Source organism: Balaenoptera ricei, chromosome 6 (genome assembly GCF_028023285.1).
Source record: "Balaenoptera ricei isolate mBalRic1 chromosome 6, mBalRic1.hap2, whole genome shotgun sequence".
Lineage (NCBI taxonomy): Eukaryota > Metazoa > Chordata > Mammalia > Artiodactyla > Balaenopteridae > Balaenoptera > Balaenoptera ricei.
Window position 1 is genome coordinate 1825122 of NC_082644.1, and position 18374 is coordinate 1843495.

Consider the following 18374-nt stretch of genomic DNA (forward strand, 5'->3'; position numbering starts at 1 on the left):
TGATCTTAGTGGAAATGCTTTCAGTTTTTCACCACTGATGTTTGCTGTGGGTTTGTCATATCTGACCTTTATTATGTTGAGGTAGGTTCCCTCTATTCCCATTTTCTGGAGAGTTTTCATAATAAATGGGTGTTGTATTTTGTCAAAAGCTTTTTTTGCATCTATTGAGATGATCATATGGCTTTTATTCTTTAATTTGTTAATATGGTGTATCACACTGATTGATTTGCATATATTGAAGAACCCTCTTATTCCTGGGATAAATCCCACTCAATCATGGTGTGTGATCCTTTTAATGTGTTGTTGGATCCTGTTTGGTAGAGATTAAGGGGCAGTAAAAACACTGCTTTGGTTTCTAAATGTCTGGGTGTTCAGAAATTGTTGTAGTGCAAGTTTTAAAATAATGAAAATCGGTTTCACCAAAGAAAGGAGGGACCCTTAACATGGCACATGCAAGGATGGGTCAGTTCCAGGGAAAAGAGTATTCTTCTATCTCCAGACAAAATGAACCACAGCGGTTTTCTAAGCTGATGTAATCTATGTATAAATAATGCCATACAAGGGATCATCTTTCAGTAAGACATCTTGATAGCAGGAGAGAGCAGACCTTGCTCTGAGGAAAAAATGCTCTGTTCAAGTTTAGGGTCTAAAATAGGTTCTAGAATGATAATCTGAGGTGAGGCTGGGACAGGAAAGTGACCATATATGAACTATGTTCCATAAAATGCAAATGTGTATGCAAGAGGATGGAAAGACGCGTGGATTTAACACAAAGAGACCAACGGTAAATAGGTTAAACCCATTTTATTTGTTTGTGGTTTTTCAGTTACTTACATAGAATTAAAATCAAGCCAAATCATCAGCTATGTTTTATTTAAAGCACCATGGAATTTATACCAAAACTCCCATCATGTTTTATAAAAAGTAGTTTAAGTTCACTAAAAGGTACTCTTCCAACAGCCATATCTAAGTCATGGAATCACATTTAAATAAATTAGAGAGAATATATTTCAGTGTCAGGATACTGTAATCATTTATTCTAGCCTTAATAGACTTTTTACAAATTATAACATTGAGGAGAAAATTGTTGAGAATGCAATATTTGTTTACGTCTCACAGAGCAAACATTGTTCTTCAGTCTCATACAAAATCCTTGCATTTCTCAATCAATCTACAAACTAGCTGAGACATAACCATTGTTACTAAATGATACAAAGAAGCCAAGGTTTAGAGATACTAAGTGATTCATCCAAGGATGCTCACAGGAGAGCAGGGCAAGTTTGATCAGAACCCTGACTCCAAACTGCTTCCCTTTCTACTTCATCATATATGTACTCCCAACAAAAAGCATGAGAATCATAAAATATGACTTTAAAAATGCCCAAGGCAATCTTTTAATTACTTCGGATAGACTTCTTTTTCAAATGCTATTAAATTTTTCAAAAAAGGTTTCACTCAGTTGTTCAAATGCTAAGACCACGTTGTCCTCTTCATTTTCACATAGTTCATGCAAAGAAACACTGTAAATGGAAATACAGATACACATAAAACTCACCCATTCTACTGAGAGTCGGTATCATAAGAAGGGCTTTCCCCAGGGAGGCAGAGCTAAGTAAATCCCACTAGATGATGAAATGTGAGCAAAATGAGGAAAAGAATCATAAGGAACATATTTATCTCAAAAACAAAAAACAAAAATCACCTTGTCAATGAATCAATCAATCAAGACAATCACCATGCAGCTCCTCTCCCTGTATTTTACCAAGAGGATTTTAATGGCCACCAAGTCCCATGTAACCAGATCCCTCCTCCTTTCAATAATAGCAGCACAAATCCCCTTCTTTTACCCCACATTTTTTTTTAATGGAGTCATTTTGTGGGTTTTTTTTTCAGTATATACTTAAACCCACAGGCAACTACCTCTACAAAAAGCAAAACAATCCTCCCTATACCTAGATGTATGAGAAAATGAAGAAAACAGGGTATAATAAACAAAATAATGGCCTACAAAGATATCCATGTCCTAATCCCTAGAAATTTATAAATCCTTAGGTTACATGGCAAAGGAGAATTAAGGCTGTAAATGGAATTGAAGTTGCTAATTGGCTGACCTTGAGGTGGGGAAATTAACCTGGATTATCTGGGTGGCCCACTGTTGTCACAAAGGTCATTCTAAGTGGAAGACAGGGGGCAGGAGAGAGTGAATGTCAGAGTGACCTGATATAAGTATCTGCCCCCCAATGCTGGCTTTGAAGACAGAAGGGGCCAAAATCAAAGCATCTAGAAGCTGGAAAAGACCATCAAATAGATTGTCCCAGAGGCTCCAGAAAGGAATGCAGCCTTGAGAACACCTTGATTTCAGCCCAGTGAGACCCATTTTCGACCTCTGACCTCCAGAACTGTAAGACACTAAAGTTGTGTTGGTTTAAACACTACGTTTGTGGTCATTTGTTACAGCAGCAATAAGGAACTGATACACAGGTGACGAGAATGGAGAGAAGAAATCCAAGAATGGACAGTGCAGCTGGGCTCATCAAGGACTGGGAACAGTCAGGACCTGACCTTTCATCAGCCTTTTGTAACCTGTACCTGCCTTGATTCCACTAGAGGTCCAGTTTTTCCCTGGTGTCTTCATTGACCTACCACAAAGAATGACCAGCTCTGTACCCACAATACTGAATTTCCTCCTAGTTACAGACTCACAATTGTGACTCCTGGACACTTCCTCCTGAACAATATTCAAGAGATATAATGTGACGCATACCATCTAACTCACTGGTTTTTGTCCTCAGTCCCCGGATCTCAGCCTCACGCCTATGTTTTTATGTATCACTAACTAAAATGGAAACCTTGGTTGTGGAAACTGAGAACGTGAGGGTCTAGGGATTCTTGAAGCTTTGGGATACTGCTGCCTGTTGGTCTAAAGTGCCTGGGCTGAGGCTCTGGTCTAGGTGAAAGTTCATAGATTTTGGAATTAGTTCTATTATAGAAACAATGCAACAGAGAGTTGAGGAGAAGGTCTGCAAAGTCTCTGGGGAGTTGAAATGCTTGGCACCTAAGAGGCTCAGGGGCACCTTTAAGTATGAGCTCAACATTTTTCAAATTACCATTAAATTATTAGAAAATCTGAAAGCAATATTTCAAATGTATAACATACCTGATAGATTGAATGGTGAGCCAAAAATCTTTCAACAACTGATAAGCAGCTCCTTCATTCATCCTAAACAAAACAACATTTTGAAAATTAATGGTATAAAAACATTAAAGAATTTATTTCATATTGAAATGTTGGATTGGTCATTAATGGATTACTTTTGTCTGTCAAGATGTATTTACTAAAATCATTTCTGCCACAGACTCCCAGATGATTTAATCTGTGAGAATGACAATTATGAACTCCAGTCACAAGTTCACAACCAGAGGTAATCAATGAACATGGGAGGCTGACCTTCTAGGAGAAACCCAAGTCGCAAAGTCAAGATCAGGAGCGTGGATGGGGCCAGAGGGTCAAAGAGAAGAACGAAGTGAATTACTCACTGGTGTCACAACTACTTTATTCACAGTAATGAGTCCTATTGTCAAAAATGATCAGTGGGCTTCCCTGGTGGCACAGTGGTTGAGGGTCTGCCTGACAATGCAGGGAACGTGGGTTCGAGCCCTGGTCTGGGAGGATCCCACATGCCGCAGAGCGACTGGGCCCGTGAGCCACAGTTACTGAGCCTGCGCGTCTGGAGCCTGTGCTCCGCAACGAGAGAGGCCGCGATGGTAAGAGGCCCGTGCACCGCGATGAAGAGTGGCCCCCGCTCGCCACAACTAGAGAAAGCCCTCGCACAGAAACGAAGACCCAACACAGCCATAAATAAATAAATTAATTAATTAAAAAAAAAAGATCAGTATTTCTCAAGAGGGTCAGAAGTTCTAAATACTTGAATTCAATAAAGATTGCTCAAAATGTATTTAAAATGCACATTGAATTCCCGATGGTGTGACAGAATCCCCCTCCCCCAACACACCCATACACATGTCCATGTGCTCAGTGACTGAGCCAATTTCTCCATTCCCAGTAAATCCCTGCACACTGTTTTTGAAAATGGTTTCCCTGCCAAAGAGTTAAAACAACTGTCATAGTCTCAGTCCTCAGATGTGTGAACTATATTCTTTTCATATACTTCTCTCAGACAATGCAGAGCATGGCATTATTTGTTATTGTTATCCATTTTTAAAATATATGATAATCAATAAATAGTACTAAATAAAAAACGTATCTGTGAACATGTGCAAATATTGATAAGTGTAGTGTAAATCTTTATGTCAAGTGAGTCAGCCTAAGTCTCAAGATTTTGCTGGTCAAACACGAATAACAATACCACCAAATGTATTTTCTCTTGCCCTTAGTCTGTAAGAAAAAATTCCAGTATGTTTAGCATGATTAACCTATACTTGAAATTGTAAGAAGGTGTTTGCCTAAGATTCATTACATTCATTTATTAGATGTAAAGCTGCAGATAGAGATGGATATAGAAATAGAACTAGAGGTAGAGGCAGAGGTGGAAATGACAGAGAGAGAGAGGTAGAGGAGAAAAGGATAGAGAGAGGTAGAGGTGAAAAGGATAGAGAGAGGTAGAGGTGAAAAGGATAGAGAGAGGGAGAGGTGAAAAGGATAGAGAGAGGTAGAGGTGAAAAGGATAGAGAGAGGGAGAGGTGAAAAGGATAGAGAGAGGTAGAGGTGAAAAGGATAGAGAGAGGGAGAGGTGAAAAGGATAGAGAGAGGGAGAGGTGAAAAGGATAGAGAGAGGGAGAGGTGAAAAGGATAGAGAGAGGTAGAGGTGAAAAGGATAGAGAGAGGTAGAGGTGAAAAGGATAGAGAGAGGGAGAGGCAGAGGTAGAGATGGGGATGCTGGGGATGGCTGGGGAGGGAGATGGAGACGGAGACAGATAAAACACACCTGTTGTCCTGGACCAATCCTGTCAAGGAACCGTGTTTATAGAAATCGAGTGCATAAGCATTGAGCTGCATTCTTCTTCCTTGGAGATCAAATCCCTGTGGCCACAGCACAGGAGCCCGAGTGCTATCAATGCCAATGGTGCACAGAGTGACCTGAAGAAATAGAGCTCTCCTTAATTTACTATTTATGAGTAAAGAAAGTTTATGATTTCTTACACTGTGCTTCATAGTTCCTTCCGAGAATCAACATGTTTCAAGCACACTCTTCACCGTGAAGGAAGAGGGTGTCTCTCATACACACTGAGGTAGCGCTGTCCCCAGTAGGACAGTAGGATGGCTTGGTTCCACAGATGAACATCACGGCCTCACAACGCACAATAAAAATGTAACTACCCGGCCACTAGAATATCGCAAGACTCACTAGGAAAGAAAAGCTGACTTAAAATTTTATCAGTATCCTAACTGGTGCAGGAAATACCTTTGTACACAGAGCGTCAGGGAGCTGGTGCCTTGCGTGTCTGGAAAGAAGGCTTAAACTGAGTAACTGGCAATCTTTGGATCCCAATTACTGGAACAAAAGGGAAGGGGAAGAAGATGGAAAGAAAGAGGAAAGAAAAAGGAAAATAAGAAAAGGAAGAAAGCACATCAGTAGTTTTCCATGTCTGCTCATTTTTTGAAAACTCTATGGTGTCAACAGGAACTCTAGTGGTGCAGGGCCAGTGAGAGCGCACACTGGTACAGCTACTTTCTAAAATGACTGGGGAGTAGCTCAGAAAGTTATTATTATTAAAAGTTCTTAGAATATTCTTATTCCGTTATGATCCAGAAAATTGTTTTGACCCCGAAAATCTGGAAGATTTGCAATCAAGGGGAATTGGTGGATAAGTAAGGTAAAATTATGTGGGGGAATGCAGAATCTAAACACAAGAGGGAAAGAACTACATCAAAATTTAAATCATTAAAAATTTTATTCTTGACTGTTTTTAACTTGACAGTTATGGGTGTTAAAACACTTTAGTATTTATATTCCATTTTATACATTTAAAAGGATGATGCAGTGGTTCTATTTTAACATATCAACATTTATCTGAAAATGGAATCTATATCATTAGAAACTATTTAAATATATGATAAAAATATATGTGTCCATTTAAAATGCATAAGGGTCTATACAGTTTTTCAAAATTCTTTGAAAACAGTGTGGAGGTTTCTCAAAAAACTAAAAATAGAGGTACCATATGATCCAGTGATCCTATTCCTGGGAATATATCCAGAAAAGACAAAAACCGTGATTCGAAAAGATATATGCACCCCAGTGTTCACAGCAGCACTATTTACAATAGTGAAGGCATGGAAGCAACTTCAATGTCCATCAACAGATGACTGGATAAAGAAAATGTGGTACACATATACAATGGAATACTACTCAGCCATAAAAAAAGAATAAAATAATGTAATTTGCAGCTACACAGATGGACCTAGAGATTATCATATTAGGCAAAGTCAGAAAGAGAAAGACAAATACCAGATGATATCACTTATATGTGGAATCTAAAATATGACACAAATGAACCTCTCTATGAAACAGAAACAGACACACAGTCATAGAGAACAGACTTGTTGCCAAAGCGGAGGAGGGGGTAGAGGAGGGATGGTTTGGGAGTTTGGGATTAGCAGATGCAAACTATTATATATAGAATGGATAAACAGCAAGGTCCTACTGTATGGCACAGGGAATTATATTCAGTATTCTGTGAGAAACCATAATGGAAAAGAATATGAAAAAGCATATATATAGGTGTGTGGGTGTATATATATATACCTGAATCGCTTTGCTGTATACAAGAAATTAACACAACATTGTAAATCAACGACACTTAAATTTCCACAAGTTTATTCCAACATTCAAATGGGTTATCCAGCATATTTGAAATGTATCTAGTTCTTTATACTTCATTTTTGACATCACTGATCCAGAATATATGGGATTTACAGCATCTACAGCAATACTGGGAAAGCCTGAAGATAGTTTTATGTGCTCTTTTCACAGCAAACCTCTGTCAATCTCCAGAAAAGTGGTGATCCTGGATTTCTGTATAATGGAACAGGGTTCCTCAGGCCAGGGTGAGAAACTGGCCTCAAGAGCACCTTTTCCTGGATATTTCTGTTGATACACCTGAAATTCTTTTCAATTTGGGGAATTTGAAGTCCTTGCTAAGCTGCCTAGAAGTATAAATCCAATTCTTTCTTAAAGACATTTTATTTATAAGCCTCGTTTTCCACTTACATGGTCTGAAGTTTCTAGATGAAGCAAATTGCCATCAGAGTTCCCAGAGAGACAGGCAAACGGAGAAATGGCTACTCTTCCTTCCTTGCAGCTCATCAAGTGAGACACAAGTTGGGAGTCTTCACACTCTTTACCTGAGAAATCTGGCCATAAGAGGTTGGCACAAATCAGCTTTGAAGATTAAGCCAGATTGCCAAGCTTTACACACCTGCTCTAGACCAGGCGGCAAAGGGGAGCCATTCAACTTTCAAGGACCGACATCGTAATGAAGACTGAACAAGACAGATCACATACAGTAAGCAGCACATCCTGGCATAGAATACATTCAATAAATGTTAGTTATTAATACTATTATCAACAGTATAAAATTCTGTATTATATTTTAGTTGCTTTGATCAACAGGTCATAAAAGACTAAATTTAAATTGTATCCTCTTTTAGCCCAGAATTGTTATTACCTTGGTCCTTTTTCCCACCCAACTCAGACTTGGCTGCAGAATCCTTCTAGACAGGCTGATTCAAGCAGCCACCATCAGCAGGTTTGGAAATGGCGTATGAGAAGAAGCATGTTTTCCATTCCTCCTTTTGTAAAGCACCGGAGGGCGCGTTCAGAGTCGGCTCTCGTTTGTGACTGAGGCCGAACCTTCCCGCTCCTGTTCTTCCTCCTCTGGATGCTCGCCACACCCACTGCCACTGTCTGCTTCCCGCTGTCACGCTGTCCAGGAAGCTACACGGTCCTCCTCCCTGACTTCTTCCGGCTGAGGATGTTACAAAACCCGGAAATGGCTACCCAGAGCTCACCCCTTTCCCTGTATCCCTGTCACCGCTTCCAGTTTAGTTTCTCCCGGAAGATTTCCACCCAATAGCTCATGAAAAGTAAGAGCAAAGATTAGGAGTGTTGACTACGTGCTATGTGCTGTTTGGAGATAGTTACAGACATTGGCTTAACTATTTAGAGCTCACCCAAACTAGGTGGATAGGGTTACCCTCCTCATTTATCTGTTGAGAAATCGAGGCAGGAATATGGAGTCGCCTGCTCGAAGTCCCACTGCTAACAAGTAGCAGAGCCAGAGCTTGGACTCAGGTCATATGCAGAGACTTTATGCTCATGACCACCATGCATAGCTCCTCTCAAGGAAAAAGTGACAGAATCGCTTCTCGTTTCTCCTCATCTCATAGGTGTCCTTACTCCATTTTCCAGGCTTGTCCCAAACCCAACCTTTAATCAAGATGGTTTATAAATGACTCTGTTCAATGTCATTCTCCATTGTCCTTTACTTAATTCTAATAATCACACCTTCTTCCTTGAGAGAGCAGAAAGGATCCCCTTATTCTAAGGCAGACTGATCTTTCCAGGGCTCTACTCTTCTTATGGGATAAAATATTCTTAGGCAAGATTATTTATTTTTTAAACTGCTCCACAATGGAGCTAAGATACACTTACCTATTTTTGACAATGGGAGCTGATGTTCTTGTTTCATATCAGCCAGTTTGGAAACAATCAGTAGGAAAGAGGCAAAGTCCTTTGTCACGTTTGTGTTATACTCATCTAGAGCAGCCTTGAAGTCCTCAGGGAGATCCTCCAGAAACACCTAAATCATCAAGGAGGTCATCAAAAAAAAAAAAACAAAAACAAAAAACTGGAGGTCAAATATTTTTCAGAGAGATCTACGTACCATCCTTGAAAACTGAAAGTTTGGAAGAACTGCAAAGAACAATGTAATATAGTTCTATAGTTATCTATCTATTCAGTAATGTAACTGTTCCATTCTTTCATCTATGAAATTCAGGTGAAATTCATTTTTTATTCCTATTTGTGTTATAAAAACCAATATCTTTACTCTTAAAAATTTGTTTTCATGCTACTTAATCAAAACTCTTTTAAATAGAAGTATGCCCTCAAATGACATTAGACTTGTGAATATTTCAAAGAATCTAGTGACATGTTTGGAAAGCAAGCAACAATATAAAGTCCCCTTTGTGCCTGGAATAAACCTCACTTAATTGTGAGGGTCTTTAAAACCCCACTGGATTCATTCTTCTAATATTTTGTTAATTATTCTTCCATCTATATTTTCATAAAAGAGATACATCTCTAATTTTTTATAATGTCCTTGTCAAGTTTTGATATTAAGTTTTTTTGCTCCCTCTTTTTATATTCTCTAGAAGAGTTTGTGAAAATTTGCTGTTATTCTTTAAATCTTTAAAAAAGTTCACCACTGAAGCCATCTGAACCTGGGTTTTTTTAAATGGGAAATTTAAAAATAATAATTGGTTACATTTCTTTAATAGGTATCAGATGTGAAATTATTCATATAGTCCTTGGTTAGTTTTAGAAAATTGCATTTTCTAGGAATTTGCCCATTTTGTCCAAATAGTCAAATGTTTTTTCCATTTGATGTACTACATAAATCTGTAATAATGTCTCATTTTCTTTCCTGATAATTGTAATCTGTGCTTTCTCTCCCTTCTTTGTCAATGAGTCTTGCTGTGTATTCATCACTTTTATTATAAATCTTAACCAAGAAGCAACTTAGGCCTTGTTGATTTCCCTTTTTTTACAATTGTTCTCAATTTACTTTATTTCTGTTCTCATTTTATTATTCTTTTTCTTGTATTTCCCTTAGGTTAGATATTCTGTTTTATTTATTTTGCTTTGTTTTGTTTTCTCCTAACTCCTTAAGCTGAAAAGTCAAATCACTGATTTTTTTCAGCCTGTCTTCTTTTCTAAGATGTGGTTATAAAGGCTATAAATGTCCCTCTAATCATTGCATAAATCACATCTTATATTTGTATGTTTTCTTCATTATCATTTAACTAAAATATTTGATAATTTCCATTTTATTTATTTTTTGTCTTATGTGTATTTAGAAATGAAACGAGTTTGTTTAATTTTCAGGCAATTAAGGTGTTTCTGGTCCAGAAACAAATTTCACATATATATTACCAGCATATATTTGACAAAGGTACCAATAACACACAATAGAGAAAGGATAGTCTTTTCAAAAAATGGTATTGGCAAAATGATGTATACATGTAAAAGATTGAAATTGGACCCCTACCATATGCTGTACATAAAAATAAACTCAAAACGGATTAAAGACTTAAATGTAAGACCTAAAACTGTAAAATTAATAAAAGAAAATATAGTGACATTGGTTTTGGCCACGATTTTTTTAATGTAACACCAAAAGTATAGGCAACACAAGTGAAAATAAACAAGTGGGACTACATCAAACTAAAAACCTTCTGCACAGCAAAAGAAATAATCAACAGAGTGAAAAGGCATTTCTGGAATGGGAGAAAATATTTCTAAACCAACCATCTGATAAGGGGTAATATCCAAAATAGGTAAGAATCTAGTACAACTCAATAGCAAAACAAACAAACAAACAAAAACACAAAAAACAAAAACAAAGAAAAACGGGCAAAGGACTTGAAAAGACATTTCTTCAAAGAAGGCATACAAATTGCCATCATGTATATTAAAATTTGCTCAGCATCACTAATCATCAGGGAAATGCAGATCAAAACCACAATGAGATAGCACCTCATACCTGTTAGAATGGCTATCATCAAAAAAAACAAGATTATAAGGGTTGAAGAAAAATTTTAAATGTAGAAAAATTCAAACCTTATACACTGTTGGTGGGAATGTAAACTGGTGCAGCCACTATGAAAAACATACAAAGTTTTCTTTAAAAAAATTAAAAATAGAACTATCATATGATCCAGCAATTCCACATCTGGGTATATATCCAAAAGGGTTGCAATCAGGATGTTGAAGAGATACCTGTACATCCATGTTCACTGAAACATTATTCACAACAGGCAAGACATACAAACAACCCAAGTGTGTATCAACAAGATGAATCGATAAGAAAGTGTGCTGTATACATACAGTGGAATATTATTCATTCTTAAAAAGGAGATCAACATGGATGTACCTAGAGGACATTATGTTAAGTAAAATAAGCCTCACAGAAGGACAAATACTGCATGATTCCACTTACATGTGGGACCTAAAATAGTCATACTCGTAGAAGCAGAGAATATTGTCAGGGGCTGGGTGGAGGTGGATATGGGGAATTGTTTTTCGTTGAATATAAATTATTGTTATGCAGGATAAATAATTTCTGTAGATCTTCTCTACAACATAGTACCTATGTTAACAATACAGTACTGTGTACTTTAAACTACATTAAGAGGATAAATCTCATGGTAAGTATTCCTAACTAAATAAATAAATAAAACCAGAAGAAAAATTTTGGACATGGTAGATATGTTTAGTGCCTTTGTTGTGGCAATGATATCACAGGTGTATGCATATGTCCAAACGCATTAACATGTATATATTAAATGTATGCAATTTTTATATATCAATTATACCTCAAAAAAACTTTAAAAATAAGGTATGCATAGCCTCTTGATATGTCATGAAACCAATCACAATATATTTACCCTGTTTTAACTTATGTTTAAAACATACGCTAAGTATCTGTACACATTCATGCACAAAAATTAACAGAGTGGAGTGAAAATTATATTCCCATTTTCTTCTACCTTCCATTATTTCGGTCAGAAAGTCAGCTATCAATCTTATTGCTTTTTTCAAGGAAATGTCTATTTCGGCTCTAGCTGATTTGTGTTTTTCTCTTTGTTTTTGATTTTCAGTAGTTTTAGTTTAATGTTTCTTTATCCTTCTTGAAGTTGACTAATCTTCTGAAACTATGGAGTGCTGTCTTTCATCAGCTTTGGAAAATTCCCAGCTATTATTTTTAAATACCCTCCTGCCATTCTTCTCCCTCTTCCTCTTCTGGGATTGCCATTATATCACATTAAACCTTTTGAATGTGATCCACATTCTCATATGCTATTGCTTTTATTTTCATTTTTTCTCCCTGTGCTACAATTCAGATACCTTTTACTGAGCTATCAGTCAACTCACTGATTTTGACTTCTGATATGTATATTCTGATCAGACATCACATTTTTCAATTCTGGACTGTCCAATTAATTACCTGGTGAAATTCTCTATTCTTTCATCAATTTTGTAATTATCTAGTGAAATTCTCCATCCTTTCATCAATTCTATCTCTTCTCCCATTTTCTTGAGCAGTCCTTATATTCTAACTTCAATATCTGAATCATCTTCGTGTTGATTGTTATTGCCTGCTTTCATTCCTGCTAATTGGTCATATGTTCTTGCTTACTCACTTTTTTAGGTTTTTTTTTTCTTTCACCAGAAGTGTTTGTAAAAGGACCTGACAGACTTCAAACAATGTTATCTTCCACTGGAGTGAGCTCCCCAATTTTGTGTTTGGCCAAGTGAGTGAAGATGTGATCACGTCAGTCTAAGTAGAGATTGAAGTGGATTGATACTGTTTTCCAGTTTTTGTTTTTTTTTTTTAAAGGAACTCCTTTATTTATTTATTTATTTATTTATTTATGGCCGTTGGGTCTTCGTTTCTGTGCGAGGGCTTTCTCCAGTTGCGGCAAGTGGGGGCCACTCCTCATCGCAGCGCGCGGGCCTCTCACAACCGCGGCCTCTCTTGTTGCGGAGCACAGGCCCAGACGCGCAGGCTCAGTAATTGTGGCTCACGGGCCCAGCCGCTCCATGGCATGTGGGATCTTCCCAGACCAGGGCCCGAACCCGTGTCCCCTGCATTAGCAGGCAGACTCCCAACCACTGCGCCACCAGGGAAGCCCTGTTTTCCAGTTTTAATAAGTCTCAGTCTACATCTGGTGCATCTCTGCTCCTAGGCCCTCTTGGGTTTTGAGTATGAGGCTGGTGGGTCTCAGTCTTCTCAGCCCTAAAAGAGTCCCAAAGATCCACTTCATTCCTGTAGAGCTTCATAACCTACCTTTACATCTTCCAGCCCTAGATGGCTCTAAAAATGCCTTGAGGGTAATATAAGCCTATGAATAAATTCAAACTCTTCCCTCTAGTGGGTTTTTATTTAATAAATGCTACAAGACTGCAAGAAATTTGGTGTAACACCCCAACATTTCATGCAGATCTGACCCAGTGAATGTCCTGAGTTAACACTGTCTCAAGTGTCTAGTCTGTCACTCCAGCCCCATGGAATCACTAAAAGCTTTACTGTTTTGTTTTGTTTTTTATCTCATAGGAGAGGCTCTCTGGATATGCTAAGTACAATTTTCAACCTCGTCCAGAATCAACAAGTTCTTTGAGAGAAAAATCATGGTTGGAGAGTCCAATCACACCTTGGATAAGTTCTTGCCATTTTATAATTTTAGCCAATATAATCCTCATCCCTTCCACAGCTCTCTGTTGCAACAGGAGTGATGGCCACCTAGCATGTCCCACCTGGAAGTGCTCAAATTTCCAATAATCTTTAAAGGAAAAAAGAGAGAGAAATAGGAGGCCTCCACTCAAAACCTTTTTTTATTGTACTTTTTTCTATCATAACCATCTTTGTAAGAATAGAGATACTGGCTTGTCTTTTATAAGAAAAGTAAGTTTATTTAACCAAAACAAATAATAGTCCAAGAACATACATGTGATGAAAAAAATATGAAGATGAAAAGTCAATGACTAAAATTGTGTTCACTGGTCTAGAGAACATTCTGTGAGGGCTAAGAATGGTAACTTAACATTGTGATGTTAGACAATATAGATGAACTCTTCTCTTTTTGTTCTTCTTTGTCACCTTTTTACCAAGGTTATCTAGTATAACCAGCCCTTCCCACTTTTTCAGATTCTAGTGAAATACATTAGTAATAATATTTGATGCTGATTTAATGACAGGGAATTATGATCGAAGAAGTCATTGCAAATAAACTCGGACAACAGTCTGTGTGTCAAGGGATGATTTCTTAGATGACTATTCTAATATTTTTTCAGTGAGAACATTATAGTTTACAGCACACACTTCCTGTCCATAGACCTACTGCAAGGTAAAAAGATGCTAAAAGAACTAGAGATTCAATGATGGGAACTATTAGTTCATTTAATGTATAATTACATACATTTTTTTCTTTAGCCACTGATTGCTACACGTTTATACAATCCAATAGAAAACGTGAGCAAAAATTTTTATCCCATTTTTCCTCAAGGCATTCAATCTCTTGATAGATTTATAGAGGAGACATGAGAATTACAGATTAAATATAACACTGATTACAGAAGAACAAATTATTTCTATAAAACAAATGAATTCTATATTAATAAAATTCTACTGCTGTGGAATCATTTATGGTAGGATCTGTTAAATTGTCTTAATTATTTAATGTTATCAGAATCATAAATTTTACCTTGGATTGATAAAACTTGAGCGTAGCATCTTGGAACTTTGCTGGAAGATATTTTCTTCCAAACAGATTTGCCAATACTAACACTAGCTTTTCCATAACATCCTGAGAAAAATGTTTTGAGCCTATACAAAATAAAATATCTTGTCATAAACATAAAAAGTGCATTAATCCCATTTTTAATGTTTAAATTGAACAATATAAATTGAATGTTAGATTGTACGTTATTTCATGGAGACTAGAAATTTGTAACAAGTATAGCGACTAGGGAATGACTATCTCTGCTGGCAGTTTTACACCTGTGCCTTCTTCTTCCTTTTTGCTGCTCCCCCTCTACTTCAGATTCTTGTAACTCCAACCAAAGACCCTTGTCCCCTTACCTGGGACCTTCCCCTTTAGTCTATGATTGGTTTTCTTAAGCATTTAATGATCATGATCTCACCTCCTCAAAAGCCTCTGATTGCACCTCAGTGCCTCATAAACAAAATCCAATCTCCTCAGCCAAGCACGTAAGGGTTTCCAAAACTAACCCACAAATAACCCCCCAGCCCCCTCCCCTCCCCGCCACTCATGTTAATATACTGTCAACCCCTAACACAACATGGTAAAGCAACTATACTCCAAAAAAAAAAAAAAAAATATATATATATATATATATATATCCCATCAACCTGACTCACTCCCATCCTCCACAGCACGTGACTGTCACGTGGTCGTGTTAAAAAGTGCCACCTTTAATAACTTGCTCATATTTGAATCTTGGCTCAAGACTTACAATATTTAGGTTTTGCGACCATGGCAATTTGTTTAACTTCTCTGTTTCCTCATGTACAAAATAGCAACGCCCATATTATCTGCTTCATAAAGCTTCTGTCTCCATGTTTATAACCGCACACACCTCCCTACACACACACACACAGCAATAAACACAACTGCACTTCTTGTTGCCTGAAATTATTTCTCCTCTTACAGAGCTTTTGGGAGACAGAACTTCCTAAGTATCCTTGTTTCACAGAACAATGCACATTCAGAGCCTAGTGACATTGTGTAAACTAATGTTCCTGCCAGTTAATGAAGGAAGATAAAGCAAAGTTATGCTGTGAAAGGCAAGGAAATCACCAGGCATCAGTAACTACAATGAACTTAAGCACAAAGACAGAAACATTTCTTTTAGGGACATAGTTTAAATATCTATGGTTTAGTTATAAAAATCAAAGGCTTTTATAAAAACTGCATTAAATGAAACATAAGATGGACTTTACAAACGTAATTCACAAAAAAATGTACACAATTTGACAAAAGCAAACCTGGGGGGAAACAAGTTTCTAGATCATGCAACTAACATGATATCAGCTATTTAAATACACTATACAATTATATTCAAAGAAAATATGATTGGAGGAAAATACTCACAAATATCAACAGTGAATATTATTTTAACATGATGGTTTCCTACATCCTTTTTCTATGATGAGCATATATTACATTTAATTAGAAAAATATTTATCAAAAAATCATATATTAATATTTCTGAATCCTGGAATCAAGGAATCTCTCAAGTTAATAAGAAGTTGTTATTTTTAAATAGTTGCCACAAAATATGGCTGTCTCCTATGTAATCTATATTAGTAGGTATATAAAACTTTATTTTATCTAATTTGGTATCTCCAAATTATCTAAATATTAACTTGTATTTTCTTTGTAGAAAAAAAGAATTTCCTGAAGTGTTAGCTTCACTATAGCATCTTTGTTGTTTTTAGAACATACGTATGAAAAGTCAAGCTTACCTTCTCTGGTTGGCTGACAGAGATTATGGAAAAGGCCTCTTACAAGAAAACTGACGAAAACAAGATTAGAAGGCTCGTGATAATGCAAATGTGACACAAGTCCAGCAAAGCCTGTAGGATTACCTTCTTGATCTAAATAGCCCTAAAGAACAGACATAATTTATCAGTTTGACTCAACTCAACCACATACCTTAATTAACAGACAACTTATTAAATGCCAGTTTAAAATAGTACTTAATACTGAGAACTAAAACGTTGCTGCCATATCAGTAAGCAAAAGATGTTGCAGCCGTCAAGCCATCACATTACAGCAGCCTGGACGGTGAGCCCTGAGGGAACTCAGGATGGAGACAGGATGCCAGCCATCAAGCCCTCAGCCACTGCAGCCCCCGCAATGGTGCACCTGAGGAAACTCAGGATGAGAAAGCACAGGACACTGGCCCCAGAGAGCTGAGGTGCAGATCAAAGGAATGATTTCAGTGAGCCCAGACTCTTGCATCTTCCCATACACAGAAAAGCGCTAAATTCCTTAACTTGAGATGTCTGGCTTTCTTTAATGAACAGTCATCTTTTGAAGTTCTGACCACCTAGTCTTTATTGCAAAAACCTGTATATATCCTAGCTCCTCCCTTGCCTCTTGGGAGCAGCCCCTCAAGTGTTATTTGAGATGCTATGCCCTGGGCTTGAAGTCCTAAGGATGTCCATAGAATAAAACATAATTCTCAACTTTCAGGTTGTGCATTTTTTTTTTCAGTCCACAATACCAACATAAGAGAGATTAATATTCGTTACCTGGCCCACTTTGATAATTAAATCAACTGTAAGTAGTAGGAATCCTTGGCTATAACCTTGGAAAGACTGGAATTAGTTCAAGATGATGAGAAACAGAGATGGTACCGATCCTATCTCACGAAAAGGCAAACACGGTCCTACCTCCTTGACCAGGAATTGCAGGGAGAACAGAAAGTACAGTTTCAGCATCTCCAGCACCCGGGGCTGCTTGAAGGAGAGCAGTGAGTGCTTGAGCACGGACAGCACCTGAGGAGAGTAGCACGTTAATTCACACTGTGCTCCTGCTGAGAAATACACTCCTGGATGACAAGAGAGGTGCACTGGAATTTAACATTGTTTCCTGCATATTACGATGTTTTGACATCTTAAAAACCCTGCTGGCTGGGGAGAGACTGCCACCCCCAGGGCTACTTCCTAAAGATAACAACAACTTGACAAGGCTGGCTTCTCATCTACAAACCAACCAATCCCAACTTTACGCCCCACCTGCTGCCTTACCTGAATCTCACACACCAAGCCAATATTCCCCTGTCCTAAAGCACCCCAGGTGCCAGGCAAATAGAGACCACCGCAGCCCCCAAAGCCCACCTGAATTATTCAAACTAGCCAGTCCCAAACTATTTACTCTGAGATGTCTTGCCTTTCCCATGGACCCTCTCCCTCCACTCGTGTCTCCCGCCTCCTGACCATCCTGGGGTCTCATGAAGCCCTGCATGGTGCACCGTGCCTGCATTTCTAGGACCTCTGAGTTTCTACTTTGTTTCCCTGAGCCTCTCGTCTGTCTCCTCTTGTGGCCACATCCGACTGACCGGCTCATAAAAGAATATAAAACAATCAAATATATATTACCAATATCCATTTTATCCCACAGATACCAGACCCACCTAAGATTCAATGGGATTTCACATGACTTGTTTTACCATGTTCTTACATGGCACATCCTTCCCCTAACAAAACGGAACATATAAAACAGAATCATTGGAAATGAAACATGTTGCCAAATAATCTGGTAATACATGTGAATCCAGTTTAAGAGCTTACAATCTTGGGTTGTTCTGGAAGAAAATACGATATTATTGACACATTATCCCATGTCCTGCAGTATCGTTGCAAAAACGATGGAATTAGGTTGATTAAGGTCAAAGTAATAAAAATATTGAGATAGTAAAACAGCATCGAGGTAACAGTTCAGATATCTTTCAACTGCCCACTACAACGTTTATGAGGTTCAAGTAAAAGGAGAATTTCCCAACATCACCGAAATTAAACGTGGCTGCCTTTAGGCCTGA

The 18374-nt window shown here is 37.7% G+C and overlaps 1 protein-coding gene across 1 annotated transcript in view; it reads right to left on the reverse strand.

The window, feature by feature from the left end:
• Positions 1-963: 963 nt before the first annotated feature.
• LOC132368134 (probable ATP-dependent RNA helicase DDX60) overlaps positions 964-18374 on the reverse strand; it is an 83460-nt gene continuing 66049 nt past the window's right edge. The window contains exons 31-38 of the mRNA XM_059926712.1: positions 17227-17331; positions 16294-16435; positions 14510-14631; positions 8676-8823; positions 7233-7375; positions 4947-5098; positions 3158-3220; positions 964-1520 (exon numbers count right to left, since the gene is read on the reverse strand). Of these exons, the coding sequence (XP_059782695.1) occupies positions 1421-1520; positions 3158-3220; positions 4947-5098; positions 7233-7375; positions 8676-8823; positions 14510-14631; positions 16294-16435; positions 17227-17331 (975 nt within the window). The 3' untranslated portion in view covers positions 964-1420. The remainder of the gene's footprint in view (positions 1521-3157; positions 3221-4946; positions 5099-7232; positions 7376-8675; positions 8824-14509; positions 14632-16293; positions 16436-17226; positions 17332-18374) is intronic.